At 39.5% G+C, this 23250-nt stretch overlaps 1 protein-coding gene across 1 annotated transcript; it reads right to left on the reverse strand.

Annotated features, from left to right (window-relative positions):
* Positions 1 to 913: 913 nt before the first annotated feature.
* LOC136277100 (tetratricopeptide repeat protein 28-like) lies at positions 914 to 12800 on the reverse strand. The gene is made up of 4 exons (XM_066158784.1): positions 12725 to 12800; positions 12314 to 12336; positions 3717 to 4196; positions 914 to 3596 (listed from the first exon to the last, which is right to left on the reverse strand). Exons 1-4 carry the CDS (start codon positions 12798 to 12800, stop codon positions 1005 to 1007), a joined length of 3171 nt encoding a protein of 1056 aa, XP_066014881.1. The 3' UTR covers positions 914 to 1004.
* Between the last annotated feature and the right edge of the window lie 10450 nt (positions 12801 to 23250).

Consider the following 23250-nt stretch of genomic DNA (forward strand, 5'->3'; position numbering starts at 1 on the left):
AACGCCGCTTAAAAAGTGTTTACGGGCCGGCACGACTCCTGCTAGGCGTTGAGCTAGTATAAACGAATCTCTCCGCAGTTACCCGTATATTAACAAAAACAAGTATGGAAGGTATTCTTAATAACTAAACCTTACAAAAGGCTCGAAAATACAAAAATCATACCAGATTTTAGTGGTTTGTTTAATACTTAAACTACTGTCTTAACTTTACTGAATTCGTTTTACTCAAAAGCCTTACGTAGGTCAACATTGTTTCGTGCTTATTATATCAGAATATAATTTTTGCGTGAAAAACATAAAAAGTGGTGAGTACATAACCAGTACCTCCTCCTAAGAATATCAGAAAAGAAAGCACCAAAAATAGGAATAACCGTTATTCTCTCCCCTAACCTGGGATAGCTCTTTTTTTTTAATGTCGATGAAATACCGAATAGAGTATTTTCTCTACTTATTTCTATTTAATTTATCCATCTAAAAGTCTTTTAACTCTGTTCCCTTCGAGTACTTGTCATTATTTACTCTATCGGGGTCTTTTTTCCTGCAAGAAAAAATTTGAAATAACCCAATTTATTATTACCTCAATTAATATTTTGGATATAAAGCAAACACAATTACACCAAGCACAATATATAAAAATAATTAGCTATTACTTGTATCTCATTGGTAGAGAGGCATCTGTGAGATTTTATACTTTACATCAGAGAGCGGAGATAGTAACTCTTCAAAAAGGAAAAAAAGTGTGTGTAGATATATATATATATATATATATATATATTTATATTTATATATTATATATATATAGATTTATATTAAAGTAGCCTTGATGTTCAAGGTAACAAAGGATCCCCATCCAGGCAACGACTAGTAAGTCATAACCATCCTCACATCTAATTTCACTTTAATTAATGAAATACCTGTTCTCACCGAGTCTTGCCGCTGCTTGTCAAACTCGAGTCTCACATCATCTCCAATCAGCGTAAACGAAGCCCACTCAGAAATTTTGTTCAAGGGGTTTTTCTCATCCCTTTCATGGCCTGATGAAGGGATTCACTGGCACTTCTTCCTTCAATGAGGTGTTCGTAGAACCGGCTCATCAGCTGCTCTGTTGCTGAGTCTGGAATGGCCCACAGCGCAACCAACACCGAGCGAGCACCGGATCCTAAGAACGCACGGGCAATTCCTATAACTCCCTCGGCTCTTATCTCTCCACTTCCACTGTGACAGCAACTAAGTACCACCAGTTTAGCTCTGACTTTCACTCGTGAGACATCAGCCATCGTCAACATGTAAGCTTCCTTCGGTGTGATAGCGTTTTGACTGTTGGGAGTAGGAATGGGGGAGAGTGCAATTTCTCCTCTTTCCGCGTCACCATGGGCAGCAAAATGTATCAAGCTCACTGAACTTATCTGCTCAAGTACCGCCTGCTTCGTTGCTTTCCCTTCAACTAGAGGCGGAACACCCACCAGTCGTCCGACCATCTCCGCTTCCTTTCTTGCACCTGGCAATGATTGCAGCCAATTAACCTTGGGATTGCCTATTACCAAGGCACCAGTGTTTCTGTGATTGTCCTCTGGACTATCTTGAATGCTCTTGAGTGTTGTTAACGAAGGAATGATACGGATCTTATGAGTCTCTGACAAGTATTCGGCTCCCTCCTTTTCACTCAGGGCAGCAAAGGGAACTTTGTACAACCTGCGGTCAGGAACAATAATGACTTCAGGCTCATCAAGCAAATCATAAACGGGGGCAATAAACATTTTGTAACACAAATATAGACTTGAAATCACTTTCTCGTCCTCGTCCTCGTCCTCGTCCTCGTCCTCCTCCACAAGTCGCAATCTTGCTGAGCTCTTTTGCGCGGGGGAGAGAGGTTGCAATTTAATCGTATTTAAAGACCGATCTTCACAATCTTTAGTGGGCAAAATACCAAGACTCCGGAAATTATCATCCAAAAATTGACTCAAAGACAAATCTTTGGGCAACCCAGCCTGAACTAGATTCTCTTCTGGTGATACTCTTCTATAGTGAAGGACTCCACTTGTTTTCAAGACCCACAAATGCAGACGATTCTGAAAATAAGAAATGTACAGACAAGTACAGTTATTTTTCTTTCTTAAAATGTTCTCAATGCCAAACCAAGATTGTGGATTAGCAGAGATGTGCGTTTCAACCGAGTACTTCTCTGCCATTAAGTCTGATAGGCCTCTAGCTCGGCCCAACTCCTCAACATAAAGAGCATCCCGAGCATTTCCGGTGTCACAAAGCAAAGTACAAAGCAGCTTGTAGGGGAATATTCCTGTGTCCTCCAGAAATGATGTTTTGAACTGATCATTGGCGCCCAAGAAATATCTCAGCTCCTCATACTTTTCAATGCACAGATGAAGACACCACATAGAGTCTTTAATTTTATTTTGAAAAAGATAAAAAACGGAGTAACTTTGAAGGATTTGGAACTCTCCTCTTCCATCTCCAATATCTCTTGATATGAATAAAGCTTTCTCCAAGCATACTTCCGAAGCTTCAAAATCACCAACAGTTCTAAACAAAATTCCAAGGTTTCCAAGAGCTCCTGCTTCCCCTTCCTTATCACCAATTTTAGTTTGGATGGCAAGCGCTTTTTGGAGATACTCTTTAGCCTTGTCGTATTGGCCAAGCGACCTAAACACAGTACCAAGGTTTCCATAACATGATGCTTCCCCTCGTCTGTCGCCAATTTCAGTTTTGATGACAAGCGCTTTTTGGAGATACTCTTCAGCCTTGTCGTATTGGCCAAGCGACTTAAACACAGTACCTAGGTTTCCGTAGTCAGTTGCCTCCCCTCGTCTGTCGCCAATTTCAGTTCTGATGACAAGCGCTTTTTGGAGATACTCTTCAGCCTTGTCGTATTGGCCAAGCGACCTAAACACAGTACCTAGGTTTCCATAACATGATGCTTCCCCTCGTCTGTCGCCAATTTCAGTTCTGATGACAAGCGCTTTTTGGAGATACTCTTCAGCCTTGTCGTATTGGCCAAGCAACCTAAACACAGTACCTAGCTTTCCATAGTCAGTTGCCTCCCCTTCTCTGTCGCCAATTTTAGTTGTGATGACAAGCGCGTTTTGGAGATACTCTTCAGCCTTGTCGTATTGGCCAAACGACGTAAACACAGTACCTAAGTTTCCGTAGTCAGTTGCCTCCCCTCGTCTGTCGCCAATTTCAGTTGTGATGACAAGCGCTTTTTGGAGATACTCTTCAGCCTTGTCGTATTGGCCAACGGACAGAAACACAGTACCTAGGTTTCCATAACATGATGCTTCCCCTCGTCTGTCGCCAATTTCAGTTCTGATGACAAGCGCTTTTTGGAGATACTCTTCAGCCTTGTGGTATTGGCCAAGCGACGCAAACACAGTACCTAGGTTTCCATAACATGATGCTTCCCCTCGTCTGTCGCCAATTTCAGTTTTGATGACAAGCGCTTTTTGGAGATACTCTTCAGCCTTGTCGTATTGGCCAAGCGACTTAAACACAGTACCTAGGTTTCCGTAGTCAGTTGCCTCCCCTCGTCTGTCGCCAATTTCAGTTCTGATGACAAGCGCTTTTTGGAGATACTCTTCAGCCTTGTCGTATTGGCCAACGGACAAAAACACAGTACTTAGGTTTCCGTAGTCAGTTGTCTCCCCTTGTCTGTCGCCAATTTCAGTTCTGATGACAAGCGCTTTTTGGAGATACTCTTCAGCCTTGTCGTATTGGCCAAGCGACTTAAACACAGTACCTAGGTTTCCATAACATGATGCTTCCCCTCGTCTGTCGCCAATTTCAGTTTTGATGACAAGCGCTTTTTGGAGATACTCTTCAGCCTTGTCGTATTGGCCAACGGACAGAAACACAGTACTTAGGTTTCCGTAGTCAGTTGCCTCCCCTTCTCTGTCGCCAATTTCAGTTGTGATGACAAGCGCTTTTTGGAGATACTCCTCAGCCTTGTCGTATTGGCCAAGCGACCTAAACACAGTACCTAGGTTTCCATAACATGATGCTTCCCCTCGTCTGTCGCCAATTTCAGTGGTGATGACAAGCGCGTTTTGGATATATTCTTCAGCCTTATCGTATTGGCCAAGCAACCTAAACACAGTACCTAGCTTTCCATAATATGATGCTTCCCCTCGTCTGTCGCCAATTTCAGTTGTGATGATAAGCGCTTTGTGGAGATACTCTTCAGCCTTGTCGTATTGGCCAACGGACAGAAACACAGTACTTAAGTTTCCGTAGTCAGTTGCCTCCCCTTCTCTGTCGCCAATTTCAGTTCTGATGACAAGCGCTTTTTGGAGATACTCTTCAGCCTTGTCGTATTGGCCAAGCGACGCAAACACAGTACCTAGGTTTCCATAACATGATGCTTCCCCTCGTCTGTCGCCAATTTCAGTTGTGATGACAAGCGCTTTTTGGAGATACTCTTCAGCCTTGTCGTATTGGCCAACGGACAGAAACACAGTACTTAGGTTTCCGTAGTCAGTTGCCTCCCCTTCTCTGTCGCCAATTTCAGTTGTGATGACAAGCGCTTTTTGGAGATACTCTTCAGCCTTGTCGTATTGGCCAACGGACAGAAACACAGTACTTAGGTTTCCATAACATGATGCTTCCCCTCGTCTGTCGCCAATTTCAGTTTTGATGACAAGCGCTTTTTGGAGATACTCTTCAGCCTTGTCGTATTGGCCAAGCGATGCAAACACAGTACCAAGGTTTCCATAACATGATGCCTCCCCTCGTCTGTCGCCAATTTCAGTTGTGATGACAAGCGCTTTTTGGAGATACTCTTCAGCCTTGTCGTATTGGCCAACGGACAGAAACACAGTACTTAGGTTTCCGTAGTCAGTTGCCTCCCCTTCTCTGTCGCCAATTTCAGTTTTGATGACAAGCGCTTTTTGGAGATACTCTTCAGCCTTGTCGTATTGGCCAAGCGACTTAAACACAGTACCTAGGTTTCCGTAGTCAGTTGCCTCCCCTCGTCTGTCGCCAATTTCAGTTTTGATGACAAGCGCTTTTTGGAGATACTCTTCAGCCTTGTCGTATTGGCCAAGTGACGCAAACACAGTACCAAGGTTTCCATAACATGATGCCTCCCCTCGTCTGTCGCCAATTTCAGTTGTGATGACAAGCGCTTTTTGGAGATACTCTTCAGCCTTGTCGTATTGGCCAAGCGACATAAACACAGTACCTAGGTTTCCATAATATGATGCTTCCCCTCGTCTGTCGCCAATTTCAGTTGTGATGACAAGCGCTTTTTGGAGATACTCTTCAGCCTTGTCGTATTGGCCAAGCAACCTAAACACAGTACCTAGCTTTCCATAATATGATGCTTCCCCTCGTCTGTCGCCAATTTCAGTTGTGATGATAAGCGCTTTGTGGAGATACTCTTCAGCCTTGTCGTATTGGCCAACGGACAGAAACACAGTACTTAAGTTTCCGTAGTCAGTTGCCTCCCCTTCTCTGTCGCCAATTTCAGTTCTGATGACAAGCGCTTTTTGGAGATACTCTTCAGCCTTGTCGTATTGGCCAAGCGACGCAAACACAGTACCTAGGTTTCCATAACATGATGCTTCCCCTCGTCTGTCGCCAATTTCAGTTGTGATGACAAGCGCTTTTTGGAGATACTCTTCAGCCTTGTCGTATTGGCCAACGGACAGAAACACAGTACTTAGGTTTCCGTAGTCAGTTGCCTCCCCTTCTCTGTCGCCAATTTCAGTTGTGATGACAAGCGCTTTTTGGAGATACTCTTCAGCCTTGTCGTATTGGCCAACGGACAGAAACACAGTACTTAGGTTTCCATAACATGATGCTTCCCCTCGTCTGTCGCCAATTTCAGTTTTGATGACAAGCGCTTTTTGGAGATACTCTTCAGCCTTGTCGTATTGGCCAAGCGATGCAAACACAGTACCAAGGTTTCCATAACATGATGCCTCCCCTCGTCTGTCGCCAATTTCAGTTGTGATGACAAGCGCTTTTTGGAGATACTCTTCAGCCTTGTCGTATTGGCCAACGGACAGAAACACAGTACTTAGGTTTCCGTAGTCAGTTGCCTCCCCTTCTCTGTCGCCAATTTCAGTTTTGATGACAAGCGCTTTTTGGAGATACTCTTCAGCCTTGTCGTATTGGCCAAGCGACTTAAACACAGTACCTAGGTTTCCGTAGTCAGTTGCCTCCCCTCGTCTGTCGCCAATTTCAGTTTTGATGACAAGCGCTTTTTGGAGATACTCTTCAGCCTTGTCGTATTGGCCAAGCGACGCAAACACAGTACCAAGGTTTCCATAACATGATGCCTCCCCTCGTCTGTCGCCAATTTCAGTTGTGATGACAAGCGCTTTTTGGAGATACTCTTCAGCCTTGTCGTATTGGCCAAGCGACATAAACACAGTACCTAGGTTTCCGTAGTCAGTTGCCTCCCCTCCTCTGTCGCTAATTTCAGTTCTGATGACAAGCGCTTTTTGGAGATACTCCTCAGCCTTGTTGTATTGGCCAAGCGACGTAAACACAGTACCTAGGTTTCCATAACATGATGCTTCCCCTCGTCTGTCGCCAAATACAGTTTTGATGACAAGCGCTTTTTGGAGATACTTTTCAGCCTTGTCGTATTGGCCAAGCGACGTAAACACAGTACCTAGGTTTCCATAACATGATGCTTCCCCTTCTCTGTCGCCAATTTTGGTCGTTATGGCAAGGGCCCTCTCAAAACATTTCTTTGCTTTTAGGCTTTCGCCAAGTTTATAAAGCATAATTCCATACCCTATGTATAAGTCAAACAGTTTCCTTCGGTATCTTTCTGCACTTATGTAGTCAGAGATATGACGATAAGCGCTGAAAAGAACGGTATAGATGACGTTGTAAAATTGTAGCAGTGCTGAATCAAATTGGTCTTTGCTGTTTTGATCGGTGCCACTTAGCAAAATCAAACATTCGCTGCATATCTCAATGGCTTTCTGAATGCGTCCTGAGTTGAGCAAGAACAGGGCAACAAGTAAGGCTTGGCTCATGAAAGGTGTCATGGCTTCTGCTGTTAGGTTTCCATTGCAATCCTCACCTGTTATCAGGGAAACATTATTTTTAGTAACACAATACTAAATGGTCGATAATCTTGATTAATAACGAGTCACTTCAAACAGGAACACACATGTTAAGTTACAAAAACGGGCTGGGTTGATTACACCCGGAAACTATTTGTAACAAGCTGAAAGTGTTAGAATTCACAATATCCACTTAAAAACAAACAAAAAAAAAAGTGAAGAAGTCGGTTGGTCACCTTTCATTTTCCTCAAGTTTGGATTTTTGCAGAACATTACATGACTTTAAAGTCATTGGACAAAGATAAAAAAAAACTGACAGACTTTATCTTAACTTTTGCAATGAGAACTTTCCACATGCATAGTTTCTATAAACAACGGGGTAAGTTTTTGAAGAAACTTTGGTGGGGTATTAAAAAACTATTTGGCTTTACCAACTGAGTTGACAATGTAAATTGGCCATGATAATGAATTTCAGCCTTCGTTTACTTCCGTTTGAAAAATGTCATTAACCAAGTTCACTGTGCATTTGTCATGGAAGAAGCAAGTCCCATACATGAAATTTCAATTCCAATATTGGAACTGACAGTCAGTGTTATCTGCGTAAGGCTCTCCAGAATTATTCGAGAAGAATTGGAAATGACAGCAGACCAAGTTTACTACTGAACTGACTCAGCTTCCGTGTTGAAGTACATCAACTTTGTTAACGCGCAGGTAAGCGAACCGTAGAAACTAGACTTAACTCACTGGGTCACTGTCGTAAATAGTAGCAGAGCTCGCAGAGCGTAGCCCCAAAATTATGCAAAATAGTAGTAGCCCATCAAGCCGAAAAAATTTGGATGTACGACCGTTCGACCGTACGACCGTACAAGGTGCTTCTTTTAACATGCGTGGTCAACTGTACCGCGGGCACGCCAACGCCACGGCTTTGTCCAGTAGTTCAGTGGTCAGTGCATTAGGGCTGCGAGTTGGGCGACCCGGGTTCTAGTCCTTGCCGGGGCAAGGCGTTGTGCCCTTGAAACGTGCGGGGAAAAAAAAATACGAGCTCCGCTTTTAGGCTTGGCTAAATCTATATATTATACTTTGACCTAGGTTTTTTAGTTCCTTCATCTCGTCACGTGATGTAAAAGAAACATTTTGCCCTTAGGTTGAATCATATTCCTACCGATTTCTGTCTTTCATCTTTTTGTGAGTGAACGTTAAAAGCCAAAAATCTATTATGTACATCCTCGAAGTTGGAGCAGTCTGAAGATTAGTGAAAAGTCTTACAAACTTCAAACAGAACTTAAAGATTATCCGCAAATGGGCTTAAAGGAATGACAATGGAATTAACTGTAGTTTTAAAACAGTTACAATTGGAGTATAATAAATCAATGTTAAGAAAGCTCATACAGGTTATAAACAAATAGATACCAAATGATAATCGCATAAAAAAAAATAAATTACTAAGAGTTTTGGTTTTAATATTCAGTTTTTTCTACCTTTGTTCACATTTCACTCAGGTGATAGACAGTTGCGCCTGACTTAAACTACATTCATATTTGAAAATCAAAAAGTTTCATTGTTACTAGAATTTGTCACAGGATTTGTGATCGAACTAGAACTTCTGGTCTTTCTAATAGCATGAGGAAACTAAAAAAATTTCTCTTCCCAGTGTCTCAACTTTCTTAAGGCAGATAATTAGGAAACCGGAAACAGAAAGAAATGGGAAAAGAGAGTCCCTTCTTAATTGATAATGAAGCTCATTGATTCAATCAATGAAGAAGATTGAAGAATAAGAGGCTTGGTTATATCATGTATTGTGAGGTAAGGAAGCTACCTTTTCTCAAAGGAAACAAACTGCTGCCATGTGTCATAGCCTGACTCGCTGATTTATTTTTGAGGCATTATTCGCTTTGATTAAAAACAAACAAAATAGACAAGAATAAAATGCAAATTCAGCTGATGAAAAATCCATGGAAATCAAAAGAAATCAGAAACGAATTAGAAGGGAATAGTCTACAATATAAGTTTTAGTTTCCCCATTATTAGTTTATTGATTTTGTTAAACCGGCTGACGAAACGTATGTGCGATGCAGACCATTAGGATCACTGTATTTTATTTCTTATTCATGAATAATACAAGAATGATTAATGAGAAAATTGCTCTAGTTTTCTCGAGAACTATTCGACAGTTTAAATAATGTACCGTCCAAAATGTTTGTACTGGAAATTCCCTCGCTCGATTTTATTGAAACACCGTTCTTTTGGTTCATTACCGAGATGATCACAGTTGTAAGTTATTGACATTCGGGAATATGGCAACATTTGCAAAGATTGTTCATTTTAAAAGCAATGAGCACATTTATCAGACGAATGTCCCTGAAAACGAATATAGTAAATATAATTGTCCACATGATGCCCTACCGTCGATTGCATTTACCTTTCCAAGGTGATGTCACTAAACTTCTGGATAAAAAGAAAAGCCTGCAAGATTTGGCCGAATTACCCTTAATCTACCCCCTTACAGTTATGTTGGTGTTAATGCCTATTTAGTCACCGGAAATTCATTGTAAAGGACAATAAAATTTCTATTAGTTCAGCCAATTCCTTGAGCACGCAGATCGTCAAGTGATGTTCATTATGTTATTTCATAATCTTTCTTCCTGTGACAACTCGTTCTCCATAATATTCAGTAAAGTAGTTTGGTGGTTATTAGCATGTCGTCAATACGAGCGTTCACTTATCTCACGGACGGGCGGAGATTGTATGCTTGGCTTGTAAGGGTCATAACTTTTTAGGGACTGGCCAAGGGGGGAACTGGTAAGTCTACTGTGGTAAGGGAAGTCATCAACAATTTTCGAGCGGCTGGAAAAAGGTTTCTGTGGTATGTTCCGGTGGTATAGCATGCACGATCTTGGTGCCGCTTCTATCGTGCATTCCTATTATGGATCAGGAATTGCAGACCTATCACGGGGACAGCTGTCTGCTTGGTTGATTGGGACGCTCGATTAATGCGAGGTGTCACTGTGGGGATGGGAATAACAGCGATGGCAAAGTAAGCTTAAAACGGCAGAAATCGCCAGAAACTAATTTGGACACACAAGATGTGTGTACTTTTATTGATTTTACGTGTTAAATGTTGATTTCTCGAAATATTTCTCGCTATAAATCGACCATACTTCGCTCCCCATTCTATTCTTAATAACGTGTTCAACGCTCATAACTTAACACATAAGTCACACAACCCGTGACGCGATCATGAATTAATCGTTTGCTTTTTCTCGAGACGTGAACTTGGACCACCTCTGCTGACGCTGATCAGTAAAGGACATTCTGCATTATGAATATATCTTTATATGGGACTGATTTTAGTTTTTGATCACGTGATTGTTGAAACCATCAGTTTCTCAAATTAAACAATGCCTAACAATATCTTAACTACTGAGGTTGAAATATATTGTATAAAACCTTAACGGTTTGAAGAAAGAAATTTAACGGTGGAAATATAAAGCATCCGTTCAACGGTAAGATACGCTTATACTATGAATGCAATAACAGTGAATTTAAGAAAGTTTCACTCATCTGAGAAAATTAAACCATGTCTCTTAGTGAGCGCGCAGCCTCACAACTTATCGTCTTGTGCGAGACTCTGGAGCTTAAACGGAAAAAAAAGAAACAGATTACGGCTTTAGAAAAATATGTACCGCAGAACCCGCCGTTAATATCCAAAGGTTTAAGTGAAGGGTATGTCGACAATGAAACGCTTGTGTATAAGTAGAAATATGGCATTTCGAATCTAGTGCGATCTCTGATCGTTCGTTCAACCCAAACAGATTAAAGTTGATAGCTGATGTAGAGTCATAGCCACTGGAAAACCACCCGATCAAGCACCACGGATTTCCTTCAGCGAGGGACAATCCACAACATAAATAAAGGTCTGATTTTAGTTTTATGATCATCAATTTCTCAAATTGAACGATACTCAATAACATTAGTTAATGAGGATAAATTAAACGGTATAAAGCTACAGAGATTTGAGAAGACCGCTGGATAACGAATTTATTTCACTGTGGTGGCGATTCAATCGCGCCATCCACCGCTTAAATGAAGGGCTAACGCTCGAAACGAGACATAACTACATATTGCAAAAACAAAGCTCGAAAAAGCAGCTACTAGGCTTTGCCATGAGAGCCTTACCTCTCTACAGTTACTAAATGACTAAGGCTGATAAAAACCGAGTGAATAGGAAAGATTTTCAATCGCACTTACCAAGATGTTGACAATGTGGCTGATGCTTTCAAAATGAAACAACAAAAATAACGAATTACACTCCGCACTTTTCTCAACCTTCCGAACTTCCGCCGTCACGGCGTTTTAGGTATCTAGATCACGTGTGGTTTCGGTTATTCCCCTCCCGCTCTTGGCTACTCGAAATAAAATTGCATATTTTTTGTGCGTTCGCATGCCCGTCTATCGCTTCCCATTAACGTTGAAAATGGTCAGTGGTCATATGATAAAATGCTTATTGACCGAATTTAGTGGGGCCAGTGGAGAAAATATTTGGCTCTGGGTGATGAAGCTTGAGCCTCGCTGTGCTCGGTCCATAGGTCATGACCCCGAGCCAAATAATTTTCCTTCCGGCCCCACCACTCAGTTAATAAGAACACAGTATTTCGGTTTTGTACGTCCAACGTTTATCACACACGATGTAATTGAACGTGGAAAATGAAAGGCGTTATTCTTTTTTTAATAGGAAATGTCAGGCTTTAGTGTTTACCCCTTAGAAAGGTTTGATTTTCATCACAAGATCGATCCTAAGTTTCTTTTTTAACGCTAAGCTATCTTTGCGTGATAATGGACTCATTGTCTTCGTGAACTTTTCATTTTCTAGCGGGTGTGATTTGCATGATCGAAGCCAAAAATACTAAAAAAACTTAGTGACTGTATTTTGGTTTGGCACGTCACACTTTTCTAATTTGAGCATCCAAAAATGACACATCTTACTTTGTTTATTCGAAAACGCCAGGCTTCAGTGTTCATCCCTTTTAGTTCGTTAGGATTTGCATCACGAGATCGATAAGATTGAGCGTACAACTAAAGCTTCTGTCTTTAAACAGTAAGCTATCTGTGCGTAAAAACTGACCCATTGTACACGTGAACTTTTCGTTTTCTTGAGGGTGTGATTTGCATGATCGAAGACAAAAATATCAACTGAGATAATTGATAAAAAAAAAAAAAAAAAGAAAACGGACGGAGTGGATCGGTAATTTGCTTGAACATAACCACATCACTGGTCTTACCTTTGAAGGTGTTAATCCAATGACTGAAATATGGCAACAAGTAAATGAGGAAGTAGCTTGACTTTCAGTAATAATCAATAGTTATACTTAATAGTCCTTCATATTTCTTTTGAGAAGGGAAGAGAGGTGGGGGAAATGGACTGGACTACAGTTACGTTGTGGGATCCGCGCATCCGGAAGGGACTTTCCTGAAAACTCCCAATGGCAATAGTGCTTTTCAACCTTTTTGTTTCCTCTTTTCCTCAGACAATCGCAAGAAACTTGCAACTAGAGGGCACTAACACCCAGCGATCATTTGAATGATAAAAATTATATATGGCTTAGGTTCTTCCATGTCTTTAAAAAATAACAAACAATTGCCAGCTTGACAAGCTTGCTTCCCGTTTAATTTAGTATTGATGTCAACATTACCTGATTTCTCGAAATGCGGAGAAATTTCGTTTTCGGGGTGATAGCTTTTACGGCTAACGGTTAAAAGTTTGGCCATTTTACGAGTAACGGTTAACATCATTCCATGAGTTGTTACCAGAAATGTTTAACAACTCGTTCCATAAATTTTTACCAGAAAAGTGTTTAACTGCCAATTTTTTTGGCCGTTTTACGGCTCACGGTTAATCTTATTAAGATTAAGACCGTCTACCAAACACTGTTACTGCCAATTTGTGATTAGGAAAAATGAAAACTGTGATTAAAAGTATTTAACAAAATTACTGAGAATAGGAACTGATCAATTATCGAATACGATCGAGAAAAAGATCAAAATGGTATGTTTTTTTTTTTCTGAAGTGATTCATTATGTACGAGACGTCAACTAGTGATTCTCATATCACGAAGTGTTAGTACAAATTATAAATATATCTCTAACATTGCAGGAGATAGTGAGAGTTAAACTCCCCAGTTTTCATGCGACTTTCAAAAATTCAAAACGGAATTCGAATACTAATGGAGAATTAATGATAGGGGGATCTGGAGGGCGAATCAACATTTACTCCGAAGATTTAAGTGTTCCATCTCAAACGAATGAATTTCGGTTTCGTACGTCACACTTTATAACCACTGATGGATTGGACATATGTATAAAATAACATATTTCATTCTTTTTTCACAGGAAACGTCAGGCTTCTGTGTCCATCCATTTCGAAAATTAAAATTTCATTACAAGATCGATACCAATAGAACCAAAGCTTCTTTCTTTAAACGGTAAGCTTGCTGTGAGCGATAATCAACTTTTCATGAACTGATATGGAAAACCGATCAGCAGTTTACCCTGCAGTTAATCTATTTCGGTTTTGCACGCCACACTTTTACTACTTCAAATCGACCATATTTGGTTCCCCATACAATCCTATAGGACGTGTTCGTTTCTTATGAGTGACTACCGAGTAAAGGACATTCTGCATTATAAATATGTCTTGATATAGGATTGATTTTAGTTTTTGATCACGTGATTGTGGAAACCATCAGTTTCTCGAACTAAACGATACTGAACAATCTTAGTTATAATGAGGTTGAAATATACTGTATAAAACCTTAACGGTTTTAAGAAAGCCATTTAACGGTAGAGATATGAAGCATCCGATCAACGGAAAAGTACGCCTATACTTTGTATGCAGTAACATTGAATTTAAGAAAGAAAAGTCTTTCTATCAAGAGATTAAAACATTTCTCTTCGTGAGCGCGCAGTGTCATGACTTATCTTCTTACTCGAGACTCTGGCGCTTAAACAGAGAAAATAACGGATTACGGCGTTTAGAAAAATATGTACTGTAGAATTCGCCGCTAGACAAAAAAAAAACAAACAAAAAAAAAAGATTTGTGCTAGTATGCCTGTCTATCGCGTCCTATTTAGGTCGAAATTTTCAACTGTTAGTGGTCATATGATAAAATGTTTATTGACTGAGTTTTGTAGGGCCGGACGGGAAAATATTAGGCTCTCGGTCACGAAGCAAGGACCTCGCTACGCTCCTACCTCTCAATCAATAAGTACACAGTATTTGGGTTTGTATGTCACACTTTTATCCCTAATGATGTAATTGAACATGAAAAATGAGAAGTGTTATTCTATTTTTCATGGGGAACGACAAGCTTAAGTGTTGATTCTTTTAAAGCTTTCATTTACATCACAAGATTGATCACAGTACAACCTAAGTTTCTTTCTTTAAACGGTAACCTATCTTTGCGTGACAATCGACTTATTGTCTTCGTGAACTTTTAATTTTCTAGCGGGTGTGATTTGCATGATCGAAGCCAGAATTGCTAAAAAAAATCGAGTGACTGTATTTCGGTTGAGCTCGTCACAATTTTCTGACTAATGACGGATTTTAGCGTCCGAAAATGAAACATCTTCCTCTGTTTATAACATGTTCAACTCTCGTAACTTAGCACCAAGTCACACAACGCGTGACGCTTTCATGAATTAATCGTTTGCGTTTCCTCGAGATGTGACCTTGGGCCGCCACTACTGACATCGGTGAAAGACATTCTGCATTATAACTATGCCTTAATATAGGATTGAATTTAGTTTTTGATCACGTGATTGTGGAAACTATCAGTTTCTCAAACTAAACAATGCTGAACAATCTTAGTTATAATAAGGTTGAAATATATTGTATGAAACCATTACGGTTTGAAGAAAGCAATTTTATGGTGAGGATATGAAGCATCCGTTCAACGCAAAAGTACGCTTATACTCTGTATGCAATAACAGTGAATTTAAGAAAGTTTTAGTCTCTCTGAGAAAATTAAAACATCTCTATTCGTGAGTGCGCAGCGTCATGACTTATCTTCTTATGCGAGACCGGCGCTTAAACAGACAGAAAAAAGAAAGGGATTACGGCGTTTAGAAACATGTGTACCGTAGAACCCGCCGCTAGTATCTAAAAACTTAAGTGAATAGTATCTCGACCATGAAACATTTGTGTACTAGTAGAAAACGGAGATTCAATTGGAGTCTACCGCAATCTTGGAATCGATCGTTAAACCCTCCTAAAAAGTGTCAAGTTAATAGCTAGTGGAGATCGTACCCACCGGAAAACCACGTAATGAAGCGCTACGGATTTCCTATATCAACGTGGGACAGTTCAGTTTTATGATCATCAATTTCTCAAATTGTACAATACTCAATAACCTTATTTTAGTTAATGAGGATAAATCATACGGTATAAAGCCACAGAGATTTGAAAAAGTTGCCGTAAAACCAATTTATTTTGCCGTGGTGACTATTCAATCGCGCCATCAACCGCTTTAACGGGCTAACACTCGAAACGTGACGTATCGCAAACATAAAGATCAAAAAAGTAGGTACTGGGCTTTGCCATAAGTGCCTTACCTCTCTAAAGTTACTAAATAACTAAAGCTGATAAAAACCGAGTGACTAGGAAAGATTTTCAATCGCACTTACCAAGATGTTGACAGTGTGGCTGATGCTTTCAAAATGAAACAACAAAAATAACGAATTACTTTTCCCAACCTTCCTAACTTCCGCTGTCACAGTGTTTTAGGTATCCAGATCACGTGTGTTTAGGTTATTCCCTTCCCCCCTCTGGGCTTATCGAAATAAGAGAAAAGGTTTAAAATGCATACTTCTTGTGTGCCCGTATACCCGTCTATCGCGTTCCATTTAGGTTGAAATTTTTAACAGTTAGTGGTCATATGATAAAATGCTTATTGACAGAATTTGGTGGGGCCAGTGAAGAAAATATTTAGCTCAGGGTCATGAAGAAAGGACCTCGCTGCGCCCCTACCACTCCATCAATAAGTACACAGTATTTTGGTTTCGTACGTCACATTTTTATCACTCATGATGTAATTGAACATGAAAAATGAAAAGTGTCATTCTTTTTTCAACAGGAAATGTCAGGTTTCAGTGTTTACCCCTTTGAAAGGTTTGATTTTCATCACAAGATCGACCACAGTACAACCTAAGTCTATTTTTTTTTTAACGCTAAGCTATCTTTGCGTGATAATGGACTCATTGTCTTCGTGAACTTTTCATTTTCTAGCAGGTGTGATTTGCATGATCAAAGCCAAAACTACTAAAAAAGCCAAGTGACTGTAATTCGGTTTTGCACGTCACACTTTTGTAACTAGTGATGGTTATAAAATAATCGAGATAGTTCGCACGCTCTCATAGGTCAACTGGTTAGTTTAGATGAGAGTATGTAAACACAGCTTGTTTGGACGTCACACTTTTAATATTTACCGGCGCAATTTGAAAACATTTCAAACTCACAGTTTTCCCAATACTCGCAAAGTAATTTCAAGTATAAGTGATAAATATCGGAATTGGGGAAAAATGTGCTAAGTTTTGATCTGGGGTTTGGCTTCCGTCCCCCCTCCTTAGTGAGGAACAAGAAGGAAGAAAAAGATGAACTATCGCTTTGCCTGCCTTGATGATCATGAACTGTACGGCCTCGTCGAGGGAGTTCAAGTGAAGACGACAAATATGTAACAAAATGCACAGTAAACATCGAAATGTAAGGAAACAAGGAAACATTTTGGAAAAAAAACATTTTGAAAAATTGTTCTACGCGCCCTACTTTCAAAGAAACCATAAAAACTATATATCACTGAAAAACTTATAAAGTATGGAACAAAAGTTTTTTTTTCCCCAACAAATTTAGTTTCAGTGTTTTCTCTAAATAAAGAGTAAATGAAATGAAAGTTTGGAAATTTAACCGGATCTTGTTGACAGTAACCTCAAATCAAAACTCACAATTTCAAGGCAGTAACAAAACAGTTTTTTGTTACTGCCTTTGCTACATTACAAAAATGAAGAAGCCGTTTGTTCGTTACGGCTGAACGAAGACAAAAATCATGCTGCTTAGGTCTCTAAGGCAGGGTAACTAATTTATTTTTAAAAAATGACATTTAGTTGCCCTTTTGGTGTGCCCTGAGCAGACGCCGGTCCCTCGTAAAAATGCCGAGTAATCAAGTCGATTTTGAAATTAACGCAGAGGTCACATAATCGAAAGAAGTCGGTGACGCTGATTGCAAAATGAGAAACTTTATAAAGCGAGACTACATTTTTCAAAATAAACAAATAGTGACGTGGCTTGATTAAATTTCCTGAACTTAAGAGTCATCAGATATATTGACAACTGACATATTTAAACGTGAAGTCAAGTACATGCGTATTCAAAGTGGGGAAACTTTGCATCGATATTGGTTGAAAGCGAAGGTAGTTGATTAATTTATCTTACTTGACCAATACTGTTCCAATGCTGGACTCACGCTTAAAGACCAGCGGTTATGTGTTATAAGTAGGTCCAAAATTAACGACCAATTGCCTAAATTTAGATAGATTTTGCCTTTTGGATATTTCTCAGATATCATTGGCTAATTTTCAGCTGGTTAAGATGTCACTTTTTTACCTATGTATTTTCTACCTTTCTTTCACTTCATTCGCTTGCAGTTTATCACTTCCCTTTATCGGAATAGTAGTTGAGATCTCCGTGCTCATCTGATTAAGTTAACAAATTCTTCCAGCTTTTGCATGATTCAATTTTGATCTCTTCAGATTCACCGTAAAAGGAAATATGTAAGTCAGAAAACAACTGGTTTCCTTGGTTTCCCATCCTGTTATCACTGTAAACTTTCCACTTGAATATTCTCTTCGCATATCTTTATTTTTCCTCTAATTGCTGCTTCCTGTTCTCTTTTATCGCACTTAGCTTGTTTTGAAGCCAAAACAAAGTTAAAAATACAAAATATACCACCGAAAGATATTGGCTACGTAAGTAGTTAGAAAAAAGGCTATAAAACGGACAATTACAAAAATGCACGGTCATTCAAGGCTACTGTTCCTCATGGAAGGCGAGGCCGATCTTTGAAGAAATAAATGGCTGTTGTACAGTTGTGTATTTTAGCGCTGTTTGTGGCTTCCACAAAAAGTAGCAGTATGTATAACATGTACTCCAACATGATCATACTCGATGACAAAGGAAATTACAATGTTTCCTACAACTACTATGAGTTCGCAGACAGACTGGAGTTTATGGTGCAAGTAAGAACCACAGGTTGGGTTGGTTTCGGTGTTGCTGGAGTAGCACCAAATAATATCAGTAACTATGATGTGGCAATAGGGGGTGTGAAAGATGACGGAACAAGCTATCTGTAGGTAGGTCGGAATAACAAAATGTAAACTATCTAAAATCAAAAGAAAAAAACGCGGGCTCGACACATGTTACGATTTTTGTCTGATTTCTTTCATTTAAGTTAAGACGCTAAATTCTGATCGCGAAAATATGTAAAATAAAAGTGAAGAATTTAACTTACAAAGTATAGTGGAGATATGGACGCAAGTCTCTAAATTTAGAGAGAAATGGCATGTTTATTGTTTATGTAAAACATTTGGTATTAGTATACTCAAATATTAATATTGTTGCTTCACAAATTTCGTCTTTTATCACTGGCGTTTCATCCGCTTTTATTTTTTTAGCTTACGCCTCGTTTTAGTCAAATTCAGTTGAAAAGAAATTAAAGCCGGGTATATACCGTTTCTATGAAGGAAACATGATTTTTTTTGAGGATAGAAAAATGGAACATAAAATTCTAATTTTGCGTGACTGTGTCGAATGACGTAACATATTCAAATGACCATGATTCAGTAAAATCGCTTCAGGCATTGAATATTCATCAAGACACATCTGCTGTAAATGCAGAAGTCAACTCCCTACCTGCGGAACACTATAACATCAACTCTTGAAATTCTTGGCAATGAGTCTACTTAAATATTACGCACCATAAGTCTCTGGAATATCAGTTCCATGAAAAGGATCTGTCGCACACAGAAACCTTTAACTAATGGCTCAAGTGAAGTGTATTGGGGAAGGCCTGTAGTTGTGAATATAAGGTAACTTTCCTAGTAACTAGTATCAGGGAAACAGGAAAATATCATGAAAGTCAAGATCTGATGAGAGGGCGTACTCTGATCTTTTGGGCGGGTACTCAAGTACTCTTAGCCCATACCAAATCTTGTTAAGGAGCCATTTTAAGACCCTAGCTATTCTGGACTTAACTCCTCAACTTATTTTTATATCTTAGACTACCAATGAACCAGAAACTCCAGTCTATATCTATGATCTGTTTCTTTTATCTGCTCAAAAGGTACGTTACAGTTCATAAAAGAAAATTATAATACGTTTCTTTGAGAGCACGCGGTGTCATAGACTGACTTATCTTCTTGCGCCAGACAATGGCGTTTTGACAGAAAAACAAACGTAGTTAATGACCAATGCAAATTAAAGCAACTGCAAAACAAGAGACTGTAATGTCAAGAATTTCCTGGGATATCAGCGAGGAAAGTTCACAATAAAAATTTTGACGTTTTTGATCTGGTTATTGATGGCGTGATTGTATTGATAAGGATAAAATACAGAGTATAAAGCCACAAACGTTTCGAAAAGTTGCCTTACACCGAATATATTTAACTGTGGTAGCGACTCGTTCACAACTTGAATTAACCAGCCACCGGGTAACCCAAACATATTGACTGGCTAATAAAGACTAATTACTACTAGGTTTTTGTTACTTTCTTTGTTGTGTTTTTAATGTATGCAAATTAGGACGTGCTTAAAAAACAATAGAAACCGTGTATAATACGCACCGTGATTTTGATGGTTATTTTTATAGAAAAAAAGTGCGTATTATACACGGGTAAATACGGTAACCCAAACATATTGACTGGAGCCTATTATTTGAGCGTGATCTATCTGTGGAGGAGGTGGCCGAAAAAGTCCAGAGAAAGATCGGTAAAGAATGCATACACAATTGTCGGGTTAAGATCCTGAAGTTGTACTTGCGCCTTTGCAAAAGACCCAGTGATATGTGTAGAGAGAGGACAAGAAGCCATGTTACAATGTTCTTAATACAATAAATGGTTTGAACCTGGGGGTAACATGTGATATTGTTAAATACCTAGAATTTAACTCAACAAAACGAGCACTGTGATTGGCTGATTCTTGGTCACGTGCCCCTGATCAAATTCATCAGGACTCTCGGGAGTGGTCATATGATAAAATGCTTATTGACCGAATTTGGTGGGGCTAGTGGGGAAAATATTTGGCTCGGGGTCATGAAGAAAGGACCTCATTGCGCTCGGTCCGTAGATCATGACCCCAAGCCAAATATTTTTCAGTCCGGCCCTACCACTCAATCAATAAGAACACAGCATTTCGGTTTTGTACGTCAGGAGTGTTAAGACATCATTTCTCCTTACAATATCAATACAATATCAAGCAAAGACGTGAATAAATCAATTCATATCAACTAGGGCATTATGAGTTGATCCAATACCAAATTCTTAAATTAGGGGATTATTAGCTGATCCAATACCAAATTCTCAGACTTAACATCGCAAGAAATGTAGTGGGATTGGTTGGGAGAATTAATAATGAGATATTGTGGGTGAAAGGGTTGAATTGTATATGAATGCTTTAAAAAGGAAAGTGATAATTGAATCACAATGAGTTCTAACTGTCGAGTATTACCCGTTAGGACATAAATTTGAGGCAGTTGGACAAAAGAGAGATATCAAGACTACCTTAAACAGCTCAACTCCAAATTCGCTCCGACGAAAGGCCAGCGCTTAAAACGTTGAAACCCTATACAGTGGTCGGGAACCCGGTGGCCAATTTTTATTATCAACTCAGTTGATACAACCAAATTATCTTGCTCTACTCCACCACCGACGCAGCAACACAGCTTGTCTAGAACTTGCCCCCTTTAAAGATTGGCTTATTAGGTAAAATAAAGTGGACTAGTTCATCGTAGTATTAGACTTTGGATCTAACATTTAGAGTTGACATGATCATTACCGCTGACCTATCGAAATATCAGCTGGGAAGCTTAGCTTACTGCCTCCCCTGCCCGGCTGCCCCCTTTACTTTTTACCCCTTTACGTGAAGGAGGCAATTTACTTCAGAGAAAACCTTCTTTGATTCAAGATTCCTTTTTTCGATCTGAAAACAAATGTTAAGGATGTTCCAGGAGAGTTTAATAAGGAGACCACAGACCTCATCGCAAATCTTCTTGGAAAACCAAATTCTGTAAGTGTCCAAACATTTGGATTAATTTTGGTGCGTGGCAAGCGCAAACCGAATCAAGTCATTTCAGATATTTCCAAGCCCCTAGAGCTAAATTAAACTATTTTAGCGGTGCCCTCTACTGATTGCATGGTGATCAATTCCAGAAGATGTAGAAAATTTGGATCAGGTTTTATCGTCAGCAATAAGATATCTGATAAACGGAAGCTTAAACGGACAGAACGAGGAAATATTTGCAATTTTAATTCATAGATTAACGATCAAAACGAAAACTTACTAGCATTGAATGGAAATGGTTTCGAGTACAGAGGAACTGAAACGAATTTTAGACATAAAATTACTGAAGAACTCTGTAGTCTGTAAAGCATCGTAGAGGTAAAACAACACCATTATTGCGTGGGCATTTTGTTCCTAATGGGTGGTAGAGGAAATGTACAAAGTTTTAAGACATACGTGTTTCACTTTTCAGCTTTTTGCCATGAACGCGACCCTGGGTAGGTGGGTTATCCCACCTTGAGACGTTTACATGGCAAATTGTCACCCTGGCTGATAGGGTTACCCTACATAGCAGACCGGGCAACCCGCCTAGGCGGGTCACCGCACTTATCATGTAAACGTGATCACGAAAAAATTTTAGTCATTCATCGTGGTTTAAACATTTTTGTATTGCCTGTTTGTTTTGTTGTTGTTATGTTTTTTCCCATTATTATTTCCAGTTAAGTTTAAATGACTAAGACTACGTTGACTTTTACAATTTCCTTGCTAAGGAACAATAACTTCTTTAAAAATCGACGGTATAAGCTATAAATTCACAGAAATAATTATCATAAATCATATATCAGTAGAAATTCACAAAAGCTGCAATCTGATTGGCTACACAACTACGTAGCCTCATACTGTCCAGGTGTCTAAAAAAAACAATGAGCCTGTTTCGTTGTTAAGTTTTGAACGAGTTCAACTTAGAAGTTCAACTAAACAGTTAAATTATTCGCTTTTGATTTCTCTGTGTGATAATTGATTCAGGCTTGGCCCACGTCAACGACCACGCGAAAATCTTGAGCTCATAGGGCAATTTTCAATCCAAGATTACATTTGTTTGCTCCGCTCTGTCATTGATCCAGAAAACTTGGGCCACTCCCTTTCAACCAATCAGAGGCAAAACTAAAATCAACCACGACTTGGTCGCCCGTGTTTTCCCGCGCTTTAGACAGTTTGGTTGTGTTCACTTTGATTTCTCTTTGGCTCTTCAAAGTATTTTCTTTCTTTTGATTGGCTGTAGGGATTACTTTGACTTCAGTTTTACGACAATCAGTCAAAAAGCGCTCCACCCGAAATTTCAAGGGTTAAATATGAACAAAACTAGAAACATGTCACCCCAAGTCAACGAGGGAGAGAAACTCAAAAACGGTGCAAAAATCGCCAAGCAAGTCGTCGTTCCATGTAATAGCGCTACTCTTAATTTCTTAATCCACCCAAAGGAAGTAGTGCAACTGATTCTACGTGATATCAGTACGACATGCGCGCAAAAACACGTAAGCGTATCTGTTAACCACAGAGTTGTTTGGCCTTAAACACCCTGCAATTCACCAGTCAGTGGACAAAAGCCCCCACTAAAGCATTTCATTCATGTGGCTGGCAGTTTACAGCGGTTCAAATCTCCGCTGCATCACTTTGCTGTTTAAAATCCTATTGTGACTATAACTGGAAAGCTTGCCTCCAGTCTCCACTGTTCCATTAGCTATCTTTAGTACTCGTAACCAGGCTTCTTCTCAGATTCCAATTCCCGGCCTCGAGGCTGTGTGATAACAGACACGTTATAAATGAGTTTTCCACTGGATTTCCAGTTGCTAATTATGGTAAAAACCTCTATAACTGATAACAGATCAAATTAAT

The sequence above is a fragment of the Pocillopora verrucosa genome, chromosome 12 (genome assembly GCF_036669915.1).
Source record: "Pocillopora verrucosa isolate sample1 chromosome 12, ASM3666991v2, whole genome shotgun sequence".
Lineage (NCBI taxonomy): Eukaryota > Metazoa > Cnidaria > Anthozoa > Scleractinia > Pocilloporidae > Pocillopora > Pocillopora verrucosa.

Bases quoted from the DNA above. Each gene is read 5' to 3' on its own strand.
- LOC136277100 (XM_066158784.1), bottom strand. From the start codon at position 12,800: ATGGCCAAACTTTTAACCGTTAGCCGTAAAAGCTATCACCCCGAAAAC. The intron at 4,197-12,313 runs GTAAGACCAGTG...CAATACGACAAG, and splicing joins TTGGATTAACACCTTCAAAG to GCTGAAGAGTATCTCCACAA. The intron at 3,597-3,716 runs GCTGAAGAGTAT...CAATACGACAAG, and splicing joins CGCTTGGCCAATACGACAAG to GCTGAAGAGTATCTCCAAAA.